At 45.9% G+C, this 23,067-nt stretch overlaps 1 protein-coding gene across 4 annotated transcripts in view; it reads left to right on the top strand.

Annotated features, from left to right (window-relative positions):
- PDE5A (phosphodiesterase 5A) overlaps nt 1-23,067 on the top strand; it is a 313,971-nt gene that overhangs the window by 145,235 nt on the left and 145,669 nt on the right. For 3 of the 4 annotated variants that reach the window (XM_030191791.1, XM_030191793.1, XM_030191790.1), the window contains exon 1: nt 11,345-11,455. The exons of the other annotated variant lie outside the window; for it this stretch is intronic. In XM_030191791.1, the coding sequence (XP_030047651.1) occupies nt 11,364-11,455 (92 nt within the window). In that variant the 5' untranslated portion in view covers nt 11,345-11,363. Of the gene's footprint in view, nt 1-11,344; nt 11,456-23,067 lie in introns of those variants that run through there. 4 annotated transcript variants of the gene reach the window in all.

Below are 23,067 nucleotides of genomic sequence, written 5' to 3'. Positions count from 1 at the left end.
TGATATCCGTAATGCCTTAAGAAGTTTTAATTAAACAACTCTATAATACTTTGATGCAGACAGTAGTCCAGCAGCGAGAGGGGTGCTATCTAGTCTCTTGCATTGAGTGTCATATGTATGATTATCTCCAAGTTGGTGAGATATATGTGTGTGCTCGATGCAAAAAGCTCCTAGCTCTCAGAGAACGAGTTTGTTCTCTTGAGGCTAGAGTAGCAGACTTGGAGGAGCTGAGGGAGACAGAGAGGTACATAAAGGAGGCCTACAGGGACGTTGTAGAGAAGACCCACCTCCAATCTGACAGCCCCTGTGCTCCCTTGGAGAAGGGAGGTCTTCTAAAAGAAGAGCATCACCCTGGTACAGATGGAAGTAATCCTGTAGCCAGGACCAGCACACCAGGGGATGTAATATCCTCTCGCACCGATGATGTGTCTCCAGGAGCTTTTCTGCCCAGGTGAGAAGAATTAGGATGGCTGTTGTAGTTCGTGATTCGATTATTAGGCTTGTAGATAGCTGGGTGGCTGGTGGAAGTGAGGAATGCCTGGTGACTTGCCTGCCTGGTGCGAAGGTGGTGGACCTCACACGTCACCTAGATAGGATTTTAGATAGTGCTGGGGAGGAGCCGACTATCTTGGTACATGTGGGTACCAATGACATAGGAAAATGTGGGAGAGAGGTACTGGAAGCCAAATTTAGGCTCTTAGGTAGAACTAGAAAGCTCAAATCCAGATCCTCTAGGGTAGCATTTTCTGAAATGCTACCTGTTCCATGCGCAGGGTCCCAGAGGCAGGCAGAGCTCCGAAGTCTCAATGTGTAGATGACGCAATGGTGCAGGGAAGAGGGTTTTAGATTTGTAAGGAACTGAGCAACATTCTGGGGAAGGGGAAGCCTATTCCGGAAGGATGGGCTCCACCTTAACCAGGGTGGAATCAGACTGCTGGCATCGGCATCTAAAAAGGAGATAGAGGAGCTTTTAAACTAGAACCTGGGAGAAGGAGGACAGTCATTCAAAAACGCATGGTTCGGATCATGGTATCTTTTAAAAATATCACCAAAACAGGGAAGATAGGGTATCCTGATAGTGAGGTTACAAAAGAGACCATAGTAGATAAGCCTGCTTATAATCGAAAGAGAAAAACGCCTATATTGTGACCCAAATCGGGAGATAGACGTTTATCTCCCAAAAACGAATAAAGCGGTATAATCAAAAGCCGAATTTGGACGTTTTCAACTGCACTCCGTCGCGGATGCGGACAACGTTGATGGGGGCGTGTCGAAGGTGTGGTGAAGGCGGAACTGGGGCGTGGTTATCTGCCGATCAGAGATGGGCGCCTTTTGCCGATAATGGAAAAAAAATATGCGTTTTTAGCGAGAATTTAGGACACTTTTCCTGGACCCTGTTTTTCCACGAATAAGGCCCCAAAAAGTGCCCTAAATGACCAGATGACCACTGGAGGGAATCGGGGATGACCTCCCCTGACTCCCCCAGTGGTCACGAACCCCCTCCCACCACAAAATATGCCATTTCACAACTTTTTATTTTCACCCTCAAATGTCATACCCACCTCCCTGGCAGCAGTATGCAGGTCACTGGAGCAGTGGACTTCAGGCAGGTGGACCCAGGCTCATCCCCCCCCCCCCCCACCTGTTACACTTGTGCTGGTAAATGGGAGCCCTCCAAACCGCCCCCCAAACCCACTGTACCCACATGTAGGTGCCCCCCTTCACCCCTTAGGGCTATAGTAATGGTGTAGACTTGTGGGCAGTGGGTTTTGAGGGGGATTTGGGGGGCTCAACACCCAAGGGAAGGGTGCTATGCACCTGGGAGCTGTTTTACCTTTTTTTTTTTTTTTGTAAAAGTGCCCCCTAGGGTGCCCGGTTGGTGTCCTGGCATGTGAGGTGGACCGGTGCAGTACGAATCCTGGCCCCTCCCACGAATAAATGTCTTGGAGTTATTCGTTTTTGAGCTGGGCGTTTTCGGTTTCCATTATCGCTGAAAAACAAAAACGCCCAGCTCAAAAAAAGATAAACATCCATGTTTTTTCGAAAATACGATTCGGTTCGCCCCTTCACGGACCCGTTCTCGGAGATAAACGCCCATGGAGATAGGCGTTTCTGTTCGATTATGCCCCTCAAGGTGTCCTTAAATAAAAATAAAAAAACAGACAAAAGATTGGAAATTAATACTATTAAGTATTGAGCATGATGTAAATAGGAACAACAAACATAGTTTGAAATGTCTATATGCGAATGCCAGGAGCCTAAGAAATAAGATGGGAGAGTTAGAATATATTGCACTAAATGAAAAATTAGATATAATAGGCATCTCTGAGACCTGGTGGAAGGAGGATAACCAGTGGGACACTGTCATACCGGGGTACAAATTATATCGTAGTGATAGGGTGGATCGAATTGGTGGAGGGCCTTGAATCAAATAGAATGAAAATTCTGCAGGAAACAACACACTTCTTGGAATCACTGTGGATTGAAATTCCATGTGTAAAGGGGAAAAGGATAGTGATAGGAGTGTACTACCGTCTGCCTGGCCAGGATGAACAGGCAGATGCAGAAATGTTAAAGGAAATTAGAGACGCAAGCAAACTGGGCAATGCAATAATAACGGGTGATTTCATTTACCCTGATATTGACTGGGTAAATGTAACATCGGGACACGCTAGGGAGGTAAAATTCCTTGATGAAATCAAGGACAGCTTTAGGGAGCAGCTGGTACAGGAGCCGACGAGAGAAGGCAAAATTCTAGACCTAGTCCTTAGTGGAGCGCATATGGTGCTGGGGCCGCTTGATAACAGTGATCATAATATGACCGAATTTGATATTAGCTTTGAAGTAAGTACATACAGGAAATCCAATGCATTAGTGTTAACTTTCAAAAAGGAGACTATGATAAAATGAGACAAATGGTGAAAAAAAAAACTTAGAGGAGCGGCTGCTGCATAATACAAGATTCCACGTTAGGAGTCACTGACCAGGAAAGGGATCTAGGCTTCGTCATTGAGGATAGTGTGCGGTGGCGGCTAAGAAAGCAAACAGAATGTTAGGCAGTATTAGGAAAGGAATGGAAAACAAAAGTGAGGACATTTTAATGTTTTTGTATCGCTTCATGGTGCGACCGCACCTTGAATATTGTGTTCAATTCTGGTCGCCGCATCTCAAAAAAGACATAGAGGGGCATTTTCAAAAGAAACGTCCAAGTTGGAATTTGGACGTCTTGTAAAATGTCCAGATCCGGGGGCGGGGGGAAACCGTATTTTTGAAAAAAAGATGGACATCCATTTTTCGTTTCGAAAATACCAAGGACGTCCTTGGATTTGGACGTCCTTAGACATGGAGGTCTTTGACTTTCGGTGATTTTTGAAACCAAAGATCTCCATGTCTAAAATGTTCAAATGCAAGCCATTTGGACATGGGAGGAGCCAACATTTGTAGTGCACTGGTCCCCCTGACGTGCCAGGACACCAACCGGGCACCCTAGGGCTGTGGCGTACCTAGGGCAGTTGACACCCAGGGCTGGTCATTTTTTAACACCCCCTCCCAATTCCAGTACTAGGCATACCGAGAATACAAAACACTCAGGACCTATAGAGCAATTCGACCATACCATAAGCAGTAATTTCTATGAGTCACACAAGGAAAAGGAAAGTGGAGTACCACAGGGATTGGTCCTAGGGCCGGCTGTTTTAACGTCTTTGTGAGCGATATTGCGGAAGGGCTGTCTGGTAAGGTTTGTCTCTTTGCGGATGATACTAAACTCTGCAACAGGGTGGACACCCTGGAGGGTGTGAATGACATGAGGAAGGACCTAGCGAAGCTAGAGGAATGGACCGATATTTGGCAACTAAGGTTTAATCCCCAAAAATGCAGGGTCATGCACTTGGGTCGCAAAATTCCACGGGAACGGTACAGTATAGGGGGTGTAGTGCTTCAGTGTGCGAAGGAAGAGCGGGACTTGGGGGTGATTGTGTCTGACGACCTTAAAGCTTTCAAACAGGTAGAAAAAGCAACGGCCAAAGCCAGAAGGATGCTTGGGTGCATAAAGAGAGGCATGGCCAGCAGGAAAAAGGAGGTGATGGTGCCGTTGTATAAGACTCTGGTGAGGCCTCATTTGGAGTACTGCGTGCAGTTCTGGAGACCGCACCTACGGAAAGATATAAACAGGATGGAGTCGGTCCAGAGGGCGGCTAATGAAATTAGTAAGCGCTCTTGAATGCAAAAATTATAGGGACAGGCTTAAGAACCTCAACATGTATACGCTGGAAGAGAGGAGGGAGAGAGGAGACATGATAGAAACGTTTAAATATCTCAAGGGCATTTATGTACAGGAAGAGAGCCTTTTTCAAATGAAGAAGAGCTCTGGAATGAGGGGGCATATGACAAAGTTAAGAGGGAATAGGCTTAGGAGTTACCTAAGGAAATATTATTTCACAGAAAGGGTGGTGGAGGCGTGGAATAGCCTCCCGGCGGAGGTGGTGGAGTCGAGGACTGTTCCAGAATTTTAAAAGGCATGGGAACAGCATGTGGGATCGCTTAGGAACAGGAAGAATTAGGGGTTACAGAGGATGGGCAGACTGGATGGGTCATGTGGCCTTTATCTGCTGTCATGTTTCTATGTTTCTATCTTAAACACTACAGTGAGCACTAGAAAATCAATTCACCTGTTGTAAAACGAAACCAGCCAGAATAGTGCAGATTGTTGATCCTGCACAGTCAATGCCAACTGAAAGCCATGTCTTTTTCACAAACACAGATACACCCTAATCCACTATAAGTAATCATAAACTTTCTATTTAAACAAAAATTAAACTGAACCCCCGAAGATGCTGGATTCTGTATACAATGCAACACACAGAAACAGAAAATGTCCCCTAGTACTGTGCAAAATATAAAGATAGCAAATGTAAATTTGAAAAAACTAACAAATACCAATCACCACTTTACAAATTAATAAATAGAAATAAAACAAATACAGAAAATAAAATAATACCATTTTATTGGACTAATACATTTAGCTTCCAGAGGCCAAAATCTCCTTCCTCAGGTCAATACAGTATAGTGCTGTTACAGTATCCTATCCTGATCTGAGGAAGGGGGTTTTGTTCTCTGAAAGTTAGTCAAAATGTATTAAAATTAGTCCAATAAATAGATTACCTTGTTTACATGTTCTATTATAAACATTTATTAACACAGCTACAATACTACTTTATCCTAAAGCAAAAAAATAAAAATATATTATTTACAGTTTGTTGTCTCTGGTTTCTGCTTTTCTCATCTTCTTTTCACTGTCTTCCTTCCATCCAGGATCTGTCTTCATTCTCTTTCTGCCATCCAGTGTCTGCCGTCTCTGCTGTCCCCTCCATTCAATGTCTGCCCTCTCTCCCTGGCCCTTCCATCCACTGTCTGCCCTTTCTCTCCCTTACATCCAAATCTGCCCTCTATCTCCGCCCCTTCCATCCACCATCTGCCCTTCTACCCTCTCTCTCTCCCCCTTCCATCCACTGTCTGCCCTTTCTCTCTGCTCCTTCAATCCACCATTTGCCCTCCCTCTCCCATCCATCCATCCAGGGTCTGCCCTCCCTCTCACTCCCCCTTCCATCCATGATCTGTCCCCTCTCTCTCTCTCTCTCTGCCCCCTCTTTTCGGCCCCCAGTTCCAGCCCCATTATCTCACCTGCCCCTAGTTCCAGCCCCAGCCCACATCTCCCACCTCCCGCCCTTGCGGAAATAGGAAGTTACATCAGAGGGTGGGACACAGTGAGGAAAGGGCCGACACGATGAGGCGATTTGCTTCTTTTATATACAGGGCAGACGCAAGGTGCTGCGCTTGGCCGCTGCTTCACAGATTTTTTTTTAAAGACTGGGTGCCGGGTGGCAGGAGAAGAGGGTCGTCTCTTGACAGAGCTGGTAGGCAGGTGGGGACTACAGCGCCAGCAGAGCACCCCCCCCCCACCTGTTGACACCCGGGGCGGACCACCCCCAACGCCCCGCCCTTGGTATGCCACTGCCCTAGGGGGCACTGCTGTGGACTTCATAAATTGCTCCCAGGTACATAGCTCCCTTACCGTTGTGTGCTGAGCCTCCCAAACTCCCCCCAAACTGACTATCCCTAACTGTACACCACTACCATAGCCCTTATGGGTGAAGGGGGGCACCTAGATGTGGGTACAGCGGGTTTTCTGGTAGGTTTTGGAGGGCTCGTTGTTTCCTCTACAAACGTAACAGGTAGGGGACGGATGGGGCTGGGTCCGCCTACCTCAAGTGCACTGCACCACTAAAACTGCTCCAGGGACCTGCATAGTGCTGTGATGGACCTGAGTATGACATTTGAGGCTGGCAATCAGTATTTTTAAAGATGTTTTTTGAGGGTGGGAGGGGGTTATTGACCACTGGGGGAGTAGCGGTAGGTCATCTCCAATTCCCTCCGGTGGTCATCTGGTCATTTCGGGCACCTTTTTGTGCCTTATTCATAAAAAAAAACACATCAGGGTGAAAACATCCAAGTTTTACTTTAGGACGTCCCTGCTTTTTTCGATTATGGCTCAAAGATGTCCAAGTCTTAGGCACGTCCAAGTCCCGCCTTCACCACATCTCCGACACGCCCCCTTGAAATTTGGATGTCCTTGCGACAGACTTCGATTTGGACTTCTCTGGGAGATGGATGTGCAGAAGTCTCTACTTGCCGTCTTTCGTGAGGTCCTGGAAAATGTAGTGTGCTCAGAGTGGAACATCTTCTGCAATCCCTGGAGATGGGGGCATTTGTCTGAAAAGTCTGCCTTGGAGACTTCCTGATGCAAGTGTTCCTGCTGCCTGGCTGGAGATCATCTTATCACTAAACGTATACAGGTTCTGCAGCTTACAGGCTAGTTAATAGGGATGAGCAGCCATCTTCAAGTCCTTGCTCAAAGCCCACCTCTTCAATGTCGCTTTCGGCACCTAACCACTACACCTCTACTCAGGAAATTTAGACTGCCCCAACTTGACATTTCGTTCTTTAGATTGTAAGCTCCTTTGAGTAGGGACCGTCCTTCTTTGTTCATTTGTACAGCGCTGCGTAACCCTAGTAGCGCTCTAGAAATGTTAAGTAGTAGTAGTAGTATTTCAGAACAATCGTCAAGAGTGCGAACTCTTCTTGAAGAATGTGCTCTTTTCCTGATACTGTGCGCATGTGCTTACCATCACATGTGTGCACTATCAGAGAGAGTGTGCACTCTTAAAAAAAATGTACCTCTTAGCACTCTGAGAAGATGCATGAACAACAGCCCATCCCTATTAATAACACCGCTTCCAGCTGCTTGTCAGGTGCATTAATCCAGGGTATAGACAGTTATTGTCTTGTGAACCTCAAATAGCTCCAAGTTACCTCCAAGTTTCAGCTTACCAGAGGCAGAAATTAGCAAGTTTTTCATTACTCAAAACCTGGCCCAGTCAGGTCTCACTTTCTGCTGCTGGTCATGCATTTTACACTTCCCCCTTCCTCCAGTTAAGAATTTGCTTTACCTCATTCAGCTTAAAGTCCCCTTTCCTGTCTTGGAACCCTTACACAGGGTCATAAGAAGCTATAATTGTGCCCTATGTGACTCGCCACCATGGCACCGCTACAACCTCCCCTCCCCCCCCCCCCCCCCCCCCCCCCCCCACCGCCGAGCGTCCAGCCTCCTCCTGAACCCCCCCCCAGAAGATCCCCCCCAAGCACATCTATCCCCCTCTGCACGCCTGTAACCCCTACAAAGACCTCCCCCAAGCACAATCACGACCACTAAAGGTCATGGCCGCCATTTTGAACTTGGAGCTGGCATGGGCAGCAGCAACTGGGGATCAATGCTCCCAGCCCTACCTACCCTAGACTATCAGGGCTTCCTTCAGGTAGGCCCAAGGGGGGGAAGGCCTTTGGGGAGTGGGAGGTTGCTCTTTGTGAGGGGGATAGGGGGATGGATGGGTGTGGGAGGGGAGAGCATAGGGAGATGAAGGGGAGATGCTGCTTAAGTAGGAGAGGCAAGTTCACAGGCCACACCTACCTCACTACAGCTCTTCCTTGCAAGGCTTTTGCCTGCTTCATGGTGGGATCCTGAGTGTGTATTTGAATTTTTTTTTTTTTGTTACATTTGTACCCCATACTTTCCCACTCATGGCAGGCTCAATGCGGCTTACATGGGGCAATGGAGGGTTAAGTGACTTGCCCAGAGTCACAAGGAGCTGCCTGTGCCTGAAGTGGGAATCAAACTCAGTTCCTCAGTTCCCCAGGACCAAAGTCCACCACCCTAACCACTAGGCCACTCCTCCTCCACAAATGCATACTCAAATTTGGATTTGAGTATGCATTTGTGGGTGTATTTGAGTATGGATATGAGTGTGTATTTGAGTATTTTGAGTACGATTTGATGTATATTTAAGTATGGATTTGGGTGTGTTTGAGTTTTCATTTGAGTGCCTACTTGAGTGCACTTTGAATGTGTATCTGAATTTGGATTTGAGTGTGTATTTGAGATTTGAGTGCGGGTGTAGCTGGATCTGTGAATGTGTGTGCATTGCATCGTTTGCATAAGTGGGAATACGTGTGATGTAATATAAGAATGTGCAATGAATTAAAAAAAAAAAAGGGAAATGGGACTTGATATACTGCCTTTCTGAGGTTTTTGCAACTACATTCAAAGTGGTTCACATATATTCAGGAACTTGTTTTGTACCAGGGGCAATGGAGGGTTAAGTAGGACATCAGACTCACAGAAACAGAAGCCTGCGCGGCCGCGTTGCTGATCTCCATGTAGAATCTCAAATAATAGCAACATTCCATATAGAATCTGTGTAGAATCTCAAATAGGGAAAGGGAAATGGAATGTGATATACTGCCTTTCTGAGGTTTTTGCAACTACATTCAAAGTGGTTTACATATATTCAGGTACTTATTTTGAACCAGGGGCAATGGAGGGTTAAGGAGCTGCAGTGGGAATTAAACTCAGTTCCCCAGGATCAAAGTTCACTGCACTAACCACTAGGCTACTCCTCCACTCCTCAGAAAGTGTTATGGAAGAATTGGACAGAGTTTGACATTTTGTTTTAATTGCAGTTATGAAAGACTGAGTATGAAGAGTTTGTGGGTCTTGCTAACTGTAGGCTTCCTGTATCAGTTCTGTAGAGATTTATTGTTTATTTCATGTGTCCTTGAATTCTGACATTTTGCAGACTGGTTTTCTAAAGCAGTGCTCAATACAAAAATCCAGCAACATCAGAAACCAGGCCTTGCTGCTTTATTATATAAATATATCCACAAACAGGTAGCTTTTTCAGTGCTAGCTGTGGAGAAGGCTGTAGCAGTGGGACAAGCAAAACTCATAACACTGAACAGATAACTTGTTCCTGGGACCGGCCAGTAGGGGGCATGGCAGTTGCTCAAGGTTCGATTAGCTGAGCCCCAGTTGAGCTTTACAGCTCTAGGGTCTATAGGGAATAGTTAGAGGGAGCTGGGGAGGGTCTCATTCCCCCCCCCCCCCCCCCCACACACACACTTCAGCAGCCGGACCTGTCACATGCACTGCAGGAGTTACTTTTTCAAAGCTGATTGATGTGATGCGTCTTATACACTAAGAGATGTCTCTCCATGCTTGCTGGAGAAGGAACTTCTGTCTAGGAAAATATATACACTATACAGAGAAGAGGAGGTTAGAAGCTGGAGTGGAAGGAAAAGGTTGAGAAATGCTCTCCTGCCTCCTCTGCCATTGCATGAGAAATCAGCCAAGTGCAAGGCATAAGGGCAGAATGAGATTCAGGCAGAGCTTGCTGGTGGCAGCTCACTGAGAATGACTGTGCAGGAGTTTGGGTTCCAGTAAGTGCTGCTCACCGAGTATGATTCCCTTTGCATGTGTGCCCTGGGCAGTGAGGTGAGTGCTGGTGAGTGGATGCAAGATCGCTGAGTGTGAGTGAAGGTGTACTGCTGAGGGTGTGTGTGTGAGAATGAGTGTGAATGGGGGTGTGCAACTGAGGGGGTCTGAGAATTGGTGAGTGGGGGTGTACTGCTGAGGGGGTGAGCGTGAGTGGGGATGTATTGGTGAGGGTGTGAGAGAATGGGTGAGTGAGTGGGGGTGCTACTAAGGAAGTGTATGAGAATGGGTGAGTGTGAGTGGGGATTTATTGCTGAGGTGGCTGTGTAAGAATGGGTGAGTGCTACTGAGAGGCTGTGAGAGTAAGTGAGTGAGTGGGGTAATACTGCTGAGGGGGTGTGTGAGAATGGATGACTGTGAGGGGTGTATTACTGAGGGGTATGTGGGAGTGGGAGTATGCTACTGAGGAGGTGATTGAGTGGGTGTGTGTAAGAATGGTAAGTGCAAATGGGGGTGTGGTATTGAGAGGGGTGAGAATGTGTGAGTGGGGGTGTACTGTTGAAGAGGGGGTGTAAGTGTGAATGGGGGTGTGCAACTGAGGGGGTCTGAGAATTGGTGAGTGGGGGTATACTGCTGAGGGGGTGAGTGTGAGTGGGGATGTACTGGTGAGGGGATGTGTGAGTGGCTGAGTGCAGGTGTACTGTTGAGGGGTGAGTGTGAATGGGGGCTGTACTTCTGGGGGTGTGAGAGAATGGGTGAGTGAGTGGGGTGCTACTAAGGAAGTGTATGAGAATGGGTGAGTGTGAGTGGGGATTTACTGCTGAGGAGGCTGTGAGAGCAAGTGAGTGAGTGGGGTAATACTGCTGAGGGGGCGTGTGAGAATGGTTGACTGTGAGGGGTGTATTACTGAAGGGTATGTGGGAGTGGGAGTATGCTACTGAGGAGGTGATTGAGTGTGTGTGTGTAAGAATGGTAAGGGCAGATGGGGTGTGGTATTGAGAGGGGTGAGAATGTGTGAGTGGGGGTGTAAGTGTGAATGGGGGTGTGCTACTGAAGGGGTGTGAGAATGGGGTTATACTGGCGAGGGTGAGTGGGGATTTACTACTGAGGGATGAGTGTGCGAGGAGAGGTATGCTACTCTGAAATGGGTGAGTGTGAGTGGGGTTGTACTGCTGAGGAGGGTGTGTAAGAATGGGTGAGTGTGAGTGGGGTGTACTGCTGAGGGCTGAGTGTGCCTGGAGGTGAGTTGGAGAAGAAGCTGCTGAATGTGGAGGCTGGAGGTTACTGGTGGCTGAGGATGAGTTGAGTGTGGGGATGGAGGAGAGCAAAAAAAGACCACTCAACCCTACATCGTTCCTACATCGTTCGCTTCAGAGAAGTGCCCCGAACACACCTGTCCCACCCCCTCCACCTGCTACAGACCCCGCCCCTCTCTCGCCCCTCCCCCTGCTGTCCCTGCTCCGCTCACTCGCACTGATCCCGGAACGGTGGAGATCAGACGTGGGAGCGGCAGCGGAACGGACGGGATCGGGGCGGAATGGCTCGCTGTCCGCAGCAGGAGACCCTGGAAGCCTGGCTGGACGATCACCGGGACTTCACTCACTCCTACTTCGTCCGCAAGGGCACCAGGTGAGGGAGGGCTGACGAACAGCACGGAAGCAGCAGGCAGCAATGGGCGGAACCGGGTTCCTGGAGTTCTGGGAGAGGGGAGAGAAATGCTGCTCCCGTCTGGGGCTGTCAGTGAGAACAGAGGCTTCCCTCGGCCATCTGCCCCGGTGTCGGGTTTCCAGCCCCAGAAGCAGAACAGCTGTCAGGCTGGGGCAGGGGGGAACCGGAGGGGGCTGCTGTCCGACTTACTTGTGCAGCACTTTGCTAAGTCTTGCACTAGCTCTTTTCTTCTAGTCCAGGGAGGATTGGGTGGGAGGCAGAGGAGAACTGACTTGTGGACAGGTGAATTAATTAATTGAGTTTATTGGGGGATTTATAGCCCAGACCCCAGCAGGGACTGGTGCCTCTGTCCACAGAAACCCCCTTAACTGTGTTTTAATTTCATTTTATTGTACTATTAATCCTAAGTAAGGGAGATCATCCATCAGCCCTTCACTCCAGTGCCTGGCAAAGGGTCTGCATTTTCACTGGACTGGCTGCTGCCTCCTGGACCTCTTTACACAGGTTTCTACTTTGGTTCCCGGATGGGGAGGGGGCTTTCCGTTTCTATTCATGCAGAGCACCTTTTTTGGTTTCATTTATACATCGTTTGGAAAAGCCAGTTAAGAAGTAAGTGATCTGCTCACCCAGTTACTGGCCTTCCTCCCCACATCTCTGGCCTTCCTCCCCTAATGTTATAAAAGAGCATCTTTACAAGGTCTTTTCAAAGCCCCACTTTTATGTTCTATACAACTGGGTCGTTGCTGCCAGGGCTGCTTCACCTCAGAGAAACCTCTCTGGCTACATCTGCCTTTGAAAGGGACAGAGAGCCAGCTTTGAGCCCGTTTGAAGGGGTATTAATTGGGAATAATGTGCACTGTTTAGCACAAAACTTTCTACCCCAGCACTTGTTAAATAGTGAGCTGTGATGCAGGCAATACATGCATTAAACTTTGCAAACTGCATTATTTGTGGGTAGTAGCTGGTGGATATTGGGGGGGACTGGCGAAATCTCTGGTGCCTCCCTCTTCAGAAATAGTGCCACTCCATCTAGGGCTGGGTTTCCATATAACCAAGGGACAAAGCTCTGCTTTGCAGCTGTCGCTGCTGTTTTCATGCTTTATTTCTGTTCTGTATGAGCCCATGAGCATAACCAGTGGCTGAGCGATTTAGATTTACAATGATGATGGCCGTGTACTGCATATGGGACAAACTTTTGAAACTTCTGCAGTATCTCCTCAGGACTAAAATGCAAATTTTAATAATATGCTCTGAACTGAGTTACCTGGAAAGCTTTTATCTGTATAGCTTCCAGATTCTCCTTGTGGGAAGAGGTGAAATCAAAGGAAGGCCTGCTGACTGATTAAATTGCAGATCACACAGCAGGAGCCCCCAGGTGGGACTTCACTAACCCTCAGAGCTTGACCTGTGACTGGGGCTCTATTCATTGGGCTGTTTCTCTGGCTTTTCCTGGTATTAATTTTGGCAGAGGTGGGTCTTCAGCTGTCATATTCCAGGCACCAGATTTCTTACTCTGATGTGGTTTTGTAACTGTTCTGAGGGAAGTGCAGGTTTCCTGGTAATGCAACTCAGAGTAGCAGATGTTGGCATGTGCTACCTTTGCCCTGTGAACTCTCCTCAGGGACAGGCTGATGAAACCCTGCAGGGCTCAGCGCTCTGATGGGCCTCGGGAAGGAGATCTGGAGTCTTTGCCGGAGTAGCCCTTCCTGCCTGCTCAGCTTCTAGTGTATGTTCCTGGAGAGGCCACTATATTCATTCATTCTTATATCCCCGAATTATCTGAAAACAAGTTTCGGTTCAGTGTGGCTTACTCCCTCACTGATAAATGTATTACGTTGTCATTGTACAGTTATGGTCCGTAATGAGTAATAATTAGTGGTATCATTAGCCAAGGAATTCCTTGAATATATCTGTTTTTAGTTCTTTTTTGAACCGGAGGTAGTTGCTGATCTTTTGTATGACTTTGGGGATTGAGTTGCACAATTTGGAGCCCAGATAGCTGACTCCAACTGAGCAGATGGATTTGTAGGTTATGTTTCTGCATTTGGGTAGTAGTATTAGTGATTAACAGGGGATGTGAGACCGTTTCCCCCCCCCCCCCCCAGAGGTAATTACATATATGTACCCCCATCACCATATGCCTATTTAGGAAACAGATTTCAATTGTAAGATAACAAGGTACAGAAAAGGGCGACGAAAATGATAAAGGGGATGAGACGACTTCCCTATGAGGAAAGGCTAAAGCGGCTAGGGCTCTTCAGCTTGGAGAAAAGGCGGCTGAGGGGAGATATGATAGAGGTCTGTAAAATAATGAGTGCAGTTGAACGGGTAGACGTGAAGCGTCTCTTTACGCTTTCCAAAAATACTAGGACTAGGGGGCATGCGATGAACCTACAATGTAATAAATTTAAAATGAATCGGAGAAAAATGTTCTTCATTCAACGTGTATTTCAACTCTGGAATTCGTTGCAAGAAAATGTGGTAAAGGCGGTTAGCTTAGCAGAGTTTAAAAAAGGTTTGGCCGGCTTCCTAAAGGAAACGTCCATAGACCATTATTAAATTGGACTTGGGGAAAATATTTCTGGGATAAACAGCATAAAATGTTTTGTACTTTTTGGGAGGGATCTTGCCAGGTATTTGTGACCTGGATTAGCCACTGTTGGAAACAGGTTGCTGGGCTTGATGGACCTTTGGTCTGTCCCAGTGTGGCAATACTTATGTCTTTCTGAAGGGTGAAGGCTGAGACTTTGGGTGGCAGAATATGTTGTGCACACTAAGAAACTTGAGATGTCCTGGAGTGTGGTGAGACAGCACTTGGCTGGTCTCACGTTCTTTAGCAGAGCAATGGGCTGGGTGACCTCGCCTTGAGTACTGCATTCAGTTCTGGTCGTCATATCTCTAAAAAGTTATAGTGGAATTAGAAAAGGTTCAAAGAAGAGCAACCAAAATTATAAAGGAGGTGGAACTCCTCTCGAATAAGGAAAGGCTAAAGAGGTTAGGGCTCTTCAGCTTGGAAAAGAGACAGATGAGGAAGGATATGATTCAGGTCAATAAAATGCTGAGTGGTGTAGAATGAGTAAAAGTGAATTGATTTTTTTACTCTTTCAAAAAGTACAAAGACTAGGGGACAGTTGATGAAGTTTCATGAAATACTTTTAAAACAAACAGGAGGAAATAATTTTTTCACTCAACGAATAGTTAAGCTCTGGAACTCTTTGCCGGATGATATAATAACAGCAGTTAGCATATCTGGGTTTTAAAAAAAGGTTTGGACAAGTTCCTGGAGGAAAAGTCCATAGTCTGCACTTGCCCTGGGATTGGGATCATGGAATGTAGCTACTATTTGGGATTCTCCCAGGTACTTGTGACATGGATTGGCCACTATTGGAAACAGGATACTGGGTTATATGGACCATTGGTCTCTTACCTAGTATGCCTTACCTTCTTATGACTGGCTGTGGGGTCCCCAGGGCAGTTCTGAGAAGTTCTGCTCTAGCTAATCTGTGCTGATTCAGTTCTCCTGCTCTGATCTGTCTTTGATTTAACATATTTCTTTCTTAAGAGGATGTTTTCCAGTGTTTGGAGCTGTGAGACTATAGGCTAAGTTGTTGAGGAGGGTAATTATGTATCTGGTGGGCTGACTCTACTGATTTTTCAGCATGTGACCTCTCATAAACCCTCTTAACTTTCATTTAAGAGAGACCTGAGCTGTGCTTAATAACTACAGGGCTGATGCAGTAAATTATGGAAAGGTTTACATAGAGAGATGTACGGATGCAAAAAAAAAAAAAAGGAGGGGGGGGGGGGGGGGGATTTGTGCAGAATCTAACCCTGAGCAAAAATCACTAATGCACACGGTGGAGGACTAGCCTTACGGATAACACAGTGGCCTGTGATCCCGGGGAACCGGGTTTGATGCTTCAATAAAATTAAGAAACAAAAACAATCTACAAATCAAACCAAATCCCATGAACCAAAAACATATTGCAGTGCTGTAACCCTTCAATCAATGATCCTTGTGTTAAACAGTTTCCGAGTTATTTTTACTTTCAAACAAACAGTAAATTCTGTAAAATATAGAAGGAAAAGCCTCAGAACCCAGGCTGGGGTCTTAAAATAATCTCAGACAAAATGTGTAAATACCTCACAGGCGTTAAAACGTTACATCAAATGCACAGAAACAGTTAGTGATGTAAACATATAATATCAGTTCCTTAGTTATTTTTTTACTTTATCTTTAAAACACTACAGTACAAGAGCAGTTTCATAAGGTTCACTAAAAAAAAGCTGCTTCAGGATATCTGGGACCAATTCAAATGCCATTCCCATTGCAGGCTCCTTACGACCCTGGGCAAGTCACTTAACCCGCCACTGGCCCAGGTACAAGACGGCTGAGGGGAGATATGATAGAGGTCCATAAAATAGTGAGTGGAGTGGAACGGGTAGACGTGAATCGTTTGTTTACTCTTTCCAAAAATACTAGGACTAGGGGGCATGCGATGAAGCTACAAAATACTAAATTTAATACGGATCGGAGAAAATATTTTCTTCACTCAACATGTAATTAAAGTCTGGAATTCGTTGCCAGAGAATGTGGTAAAGGCGGTTAGCTTAGCGAGGTTTAAAAAAGGTCTGGACAGCTTCCTAAAGGAAAAGTCCATCGACCATTATTAAATTGGACTTAGGGAAAATCCACTGCTTATTTCTGGGATAAGCAGCATAAAATGTATTGAACTTTTTCAGGATCTTGCCAGGTATTTGTGACCTGGATTGGCCACTGTTGGAAAAAGGATGCTGGACTTTAGAATAGTCTAAAAACGGACCTTTGGTTTGTCCCAGTGTGGCAAAACTTATGTACTTAGATTGTGAGCCCAGTAGGGACCGCTTTGGTTGTACCACAGAAAGACCCTTTAGGGAAGGTACAGAGAAGTGTGTGGGGAACTGAAGGCTGAGCACAACAGGGCTTCAACCCCACATCTGAAGGGGGATACTGATGTGATGGTGTCTTTTTATTTATTTATGTACGTATTGATTGATTGTCACTCTTGTTACTGCATGACACAATTTCTGCTCATGCATTTGGAAAGGAAGGGGGCATTTTTCAATGAGCAGCTGTTCCTGACTCATTTTTAATGTGGTAGTAATTTGCATGCTCAATGCTTACTGCAGAGCTGCCAAGTTACCCAGTTCCAGACTGGAGACTTTTTGGCTAGTCCTGGGTTTGAACTTAGATCCCAAAGCAGTGTGGGATTTGTAGTGCCTGATCCTGCCCATTGAAATCAGTGCTGCAAGTCCCATAATGCAACAAGATGAGGGGGTCAGAAATCTAGGACTGGCTCAAAATCTCTAGCCTGAAATCAGGGCCTCTGAGAGGGTGGAGGCAGGGGGGGGGGGGCAAAATTCCTCAGGCCCAGTGCCCGCAAGCTGCTTCTTGCTGCCTACTTTCGGGTCTGTCCTCCCCTGTTCCCGTGTGCCACCCACGATATCATGTTAATGCAATTATCCAGGTCCTGACTCCCAGCACGGACAGGAGCAGGAGAGGGCAGACTGTGGGAGTAGCCACGCAGGAAGTGGCTTGCCAGCGTGGGCAAAGACAAAAAGGTGCGGCGGTCCGGTTCTGCCCTGGGCCTGGCCATGTCTCTTGGCGGCCCTGCCTGGAACTGGGTAACTTGGCATCTGTCACCATTGATATATTTTCTTCTTTTAATGTTGTGGTAGAAGCCGCACACTCAGCCATGGGTGTTGGTTTTATTGTCTGGCTTTTCGGCCCCTGAGAAGGCTTTTAAGATGGCATTTAAGGACTGCACACAGACCCAGTTCCAGGAGGGAGACCTTTTGGCCAGTGCTGCTTTTGAACTTACGTCCCAAGACTCCCAAGTTAATGTAGTAGTTGTAGGCCCTGATTCAGTGCTGCAGGTCCCATAATGCACCAGGTGGTCCAGATCACAGGAGCCTGAAATTTAAATCTCCCTTTTGAAACAGGGTAACAATAACTCTGTCATGGTCTCAGGGCTGGTACAAGGATATTAGGTGTCCTAGAGAACCTTCAGCCTTGTCCTTTCCCCCCGCCCCCCATTAACCTTCAGGCCTCCTAATAATCATGATCACCCCACTACCCCCCCCCCCCCCCCCCCCCCGGTTGTTTACTTTGGTTATCAGAATGTATTATTTTGCTTTGGTTACAGCTGCTCTTTGGCACCCCTCCCCGTCCCCTCCCCGAAGTTGCTGCCCTAGGCAACTGTTTAGTCCTGAGGAATGACTAGGCCCCACCCAGATCTGCTCAGCTGCCCCCTACTGTCACCACTGACTGACTGTACTCAATCTCTGATCCTTTACCTTTAACTACCCCCCCCCCCCCATTTTTATTTATTTTTGTTACATTTGTACCCCGTGCTTTCCCACTCATGGCAGGCTCAATGCGGCTTACATGGGGCAATGGAGGGTTAAGTGACTTGCCCAGAGTCACAAGGAGCTGCCTATGATTGAAGTGGGAATTCAACTCAGTTCCTCAGTTCCCCAGGACCAAAGTACACCACCCTAACCACTAGGCCACTCCTCCACTCCCATCATCCCAAGCATGCTTGAATTCTGTGACCCTTAGGTTAGTCAGGCTTCTTGTGGTCTTCTTCGAGCCCCCTCCCCCTTCCCTCCAGTTTCCTATCATGACTCTGTTGTCTGTAAGGTGCTGCTTCCGTTAACAATGCTAGAGAAAAAGAATGTCCGCCATGTATTTGTGCATCGGCCATCTGGTTAGCAGATTTTACACTGTAATTGTTTGAAGTTGTTTTTCTCATTTCTTGTACAAAAGAACAGCTGGAAGGCAGAGCAGGAGAAAACCCTGCTGGGAGCATCCCTGGCCCATGCAAACTCCAACTTAACAAAGATGAAGTCGGACCAGTTTCGTCATTTATAAGTTATCAATAGAAATCAAACAAAATAAAACATGGAAAAGAAAATAAGATGATACCTTTTTTTATTGGACATAACTTAATAATCTTGATTAGCTTTCGAAGGTTGCCCTTCTTCCTCAGATCGGAAATAAGCAAATGAGGTAGCAGATAGTATATATAAGAGAAACATCAAAGCATTACTTTGACTGTCTGACAGAGTGGGAGGGTGGGGGTATGAATGGGGACATCAAAGCATTTCATTGATATTCTAACAGGATGGGTGTAGGTAGGTGAGAGGAGGGTAATAAACAGAGAAATACAGCTTTATGTTTTATAATGAGTTAGAAAACCCAGACCCTTATTAAGTCCTGTTTGTTGTGTGTCAAAATATTCAATCATTCTTATTTCAAAGGTCTTACCTTCCTGTATTGTTTTAAAATTACCTTTCAGTATTCTTACTGTGAAATCACTGGTGCAGTGTTCTGGTCTTGTAAAGTGTTGGCCCACAGGGGTGGGGGCTTGACTGGCACCGGCTATTTTCATGTGATGTCTGTGTAGATTGAATCTTGTCTTAAGCATCTGGCCTGTTTCTCCAATATAGCATCCTTCGTTACATTTTTTACACTGAATGATATATACCACATTGGAAGATGAGCATGTAAAATAGTCCTTTATGTTGAATATTTTCCCCTTGTGAATGACCGTGGGGTCTTGTGAAATGTTTTGGCATAGCGTGCAGCTGTATGTGTTACAGGGAAACGTGCCCTTTTCTTTTTCCGTCTGTGTTGGGAGTTTACTTCTGATCAGCTTGTGTTTTAAGTTTGGTGGCTGTCGGAAGGCCAGCACTGGTGGAGATGGGAATATCTCTTTCAGTAATTCATCTTCCTGAAGTAGTGGCTGTAGGTCTCTTATGATTTTCCTCAGTTTCTCCAGCTCTGGGTTGTATGTCACTACAAGGGGAATTCTGTCGTTGGCTTTTTTTTTAATAAGGAATATGATTGTGTGTGTTATAAACACAGGGGCTTTTCATGATTTTACATATTTTTGTTTTCAGCCACAGCAGTAAAACTTGTCGGAGACATTTATCCCACTTGTGTAAAATCTTCTCCAGCTTGTAAAATCTCTGAAAACCTTAAAAGCATATTAGCAACTGCTCAAGAGCATGTGGGGGTTGTGAGTACCCGGGGAAGTGGTTTGGCTGTGTGTTGGACGGCATCCTTTAGGATGGGCCATGGACAGGATTTGTGTCCTCTTCGTCTACTAGGTTTAAAGACCGATTTCATACTAGTTTATTTTACAAAAGTCTGCAGTTTCAAGAAGGGACCAAAGCTCATATGCCACAGCAGCAGCATCTTACTTGAAAATGTCTCCTAACGTACAGATACATTGATGCGGGGTTCCGCATTAGGAGTCGCCGACCAGGAAAGGGATCCAGGTGTCATCGTTCATGATAGGTTGAAACCCTCTGCTCAGCGTGCGGCGGGAGCTAAGAAAGCAAATGGAATGTTAGGTATTATTAGGAAAGGAATGGAAAACTAAACTGAGAATATTTGTATCACCGTATGGTGTTTCCCTGTCTCCATTGGCTGCCTGTACAGTATAGGATTCACCTATTTTTTCCATCAGGTTGTGTATGGCAAGATTGCGTGATACTTTTACTCTGTGATTAAGTTATCTTGTTGGGCAGACTGGATGGACCGTACAGGTCTTTCTCTGCCGTCATCTACTATGTTACTATGTTAGTTGTTTGCATCTGCAAGGGGGTTGAGATCTGACTTTACTGGCAACTGACTCACTGATAAGCATGCACTGTGCTTGTGCACGGGTAGCAGCCTTTTCAGATTGTGGAATGCCCTGCCTGGCTATCTACGTTGCTGTACTAATGCGGGACATTTTAAGAAGCTTCTGTAGACTTTTTTTTTTTGTTCTGGCCTTTTAATATCTGGTGATGAAACTTTTTAAACTTTCTCGTTGCTTGAAGTACAGTGGGTATTGCTATTTGTATTGGGGGGGGGGGGGTTGGTAGAAAAAGGAATTTTATTTTTAATTTATTGATAAGAATATTTCAGTTTTGGGAATTTATGAATAAGGGGGTAGAGCAAAGGAGGAACCTCAAAGAAAGCAGATCATCCCCTCCCCAAAATTGTTCATTTGTGAGGTAAAATTACTACTACTACTACTATTTAGCATTTCTATAGCGCTACAAGGCGTATGCAGCGCTGCACAAACATAGAAGAAAGACAGTCCCTGCTCAAAGAGCTTACAATCTAATAGACAAAAAAATAAAGTAATCAAATCAATTAATGTGAACGGGAAGGAAGAGAGGAGGGTAGGTGGAGGCGAGTGGTTACGAGTCAAAAGCAATGTTAAAGACGTGGGCTTTCAGTCTAGATTTAAAGGTGGCCAAGGATGGGGCAAGACGTAGGGGCTCAGGAAGTTTATTCCAGGCATAGGGTGCAGCGAGACAGAAGGTGCGAAGTCTGGAGTTGGCAGTAGTGGAGAAGGAAACAGATAAGAAGGATTTATCCATGGAGCGGAGTGCACAGGAAGGGGTGTAGGGAAGGACGAGTGTGGAGAGATACTGAGGAGCAGCAGAGTGAATACATTTATAGGTTAGTAGAAGAAGTTTGAACAGGATGCGAAAATGGATTGGGAGCCAGTGAAGCGACTTGAGGAGAGGGGTAGTATGTGTAAAGCGACCCTGGCGGAAGACGAGACGGGCAGCAGAGTTTTGAACCGATTGGAGAGGGGAGAGGTGACTAAGTGGGAGGCCAGCAAGAAGCAGATTGCAGTAGTCTAAACGAGAGGTGACAAGGGTGTGGAAGAGGGTTTTGGTAGAGTGCTCGGAAAGAAAGGGGCGGATTTTACGGATGTTGTAAAGAAAGAAACGACAGGTCTTGGTGATCTGCTGGATATGAGCAGAGAAGGAGAGAGAAGAGTCAAAGATGATCCCAAGGTTTCGAGCTGAGGAGACAGGGAGAATGAGGGAGCCATCAACAGAAATAGAAAACGGGGGGAGTGGGGAGGTGGGTTTGGGGGGAAAAATGAGAAGCTCGGTTTTGGTCATGTTTAATTTCAGGTGGCATTGAGACATCCAGACAGCAATGTCAGACAAGCACGCTGAAACTTTGGTTTGGATGCAAGGTGAGATATCAGGGGTAGAAAGGTAGATTTGGGAGTCGTCAGCATAGAGATGGTAGGAAAAGCCATGAGATGAGATTAATGAACCAAGGGAAGAAGTGTAGATAGAAAAGAGGAGGGGACCAAGAACAGAATCCTGAGGTACGCCGACAGGCAGAGGGATAGAAGTAGAAGAGGATCCACCAGAGTGAACCCTAAAGGTGCGGAGGGAGAGGTAGGAAGAGAACCAGGAAAGGACAGAGCCCTGGAATCCAAGTGAGGACAGGGTATCGAGAAGTTTGCTGTGTTCGACAGTGTCAAAAGCAGTGGAAAGATCAAGAAGAATGAGGATTTAGCCAGTAATAGGTCATTGGAGACTTTAGTAAGCGCAGTTTCGGTTGAGTGGAGAGGGCGAAAACCAGATTGTAGTGGGTCAAGAATAGCATGTGAGGAGAGAAAATCAAGGCAGCGGTGGTGAACAGCACGCTCAAGTAATTTGGAGAGAAAAGGGAGGAGGGAGATGGGTCGGTAATTAGAGGGACAAGTAGGGTCGAGTGAAGGCTTCTTAAGGAGAGGTGTGACCACACCATGTCACAATGGTTTTATTACCCTTTACTTGGCTCACTTCTGATATTGTCATGTCATAATGCCTCATTCCACCAATAAGAGCCAACCTCCGGTGATATTATTTTGGCTTGACTGCCTATACTTGGCTCACTTTTATTAACATATAGCAGTGATTTTGATTTCTAGAGACATTTCTTTTTCCTTTAATTAAAGGGGGAAGTTATCAATGTGAGCTACTATTGACATAATTATTTTACTGTTAACCCCAGTTACTAGAAACTAAGTCTCATTGCATAAAATGGGGTCCTGTGGTAAAATAACATGTCTTAATGGTAGCCCACGTTGATAACTACATCCCATGGAGGGACATTTTCGAAAGAATGTTCATAACGTCCAAAAGAAATGGCCATCTCGTAGCAATTTTTGAACAAGAAAGATTTCTAGATTTCCTGTTTGAAAGTACTTGAGAAGGATGTCCTTACGCTGGAAGCGTCCATCCTGAAAAGCAACGTATATCTAAAAACAAAAACGAAACAAAATCTTACCTTTAAAAAGACCCTTGATTGATCATACACACTGTTCAGTGAAGTAGGTTCTGATCGTGGGCCAAAAGAGAGGCAGTTGAACAGATGATCAATGTAAAGAGTAAAAAAGGCGCCAAAAGCAAGGATATGACGTTGGATGATGTATATAGTGAGAAATTTTTTAAGACAAATTTTATAGCAAAGAGGATGATTAAATAAATAGAATTTTGGATTGAAAACGTTGCATAAAAATACGTATACTATAAATCATTAAAAACTTGTGAATAGTCTAAAAACGGAAGCTCTTGTTGAGGGTGTGACGTGGCAAAACAAAAATTGCTTTAAAAAATCCTCTGATAAAAATAGACAAAAAAATAAAAACGATAGCTATACCGCTGCTTCTCACCTACGCTAAAGGGGAAATGAAGTTAAATTGTAATAGATATGTCTAGATGTTGGAGAGTGCAAGACG

Source organism: Microcaecilia unicolor, chromosome 2 (assembly GCF_901765095.1).
Source record: "Microcaecilia unicolor chromosome 2, aMicUni1.1, whole genome shotgun sequence".
Lineage (NCBI taxonomy): Eukaryota > Metazoa > Chordata > Amphibia > Gymnophiona > Siphonopidae > Microcaecilia > Microcaecilia unicolor.
Note: the sequence above shows the minus strand (reverse complement) of the source record. Positions and strands in the feature narration are given on the sequence as shown.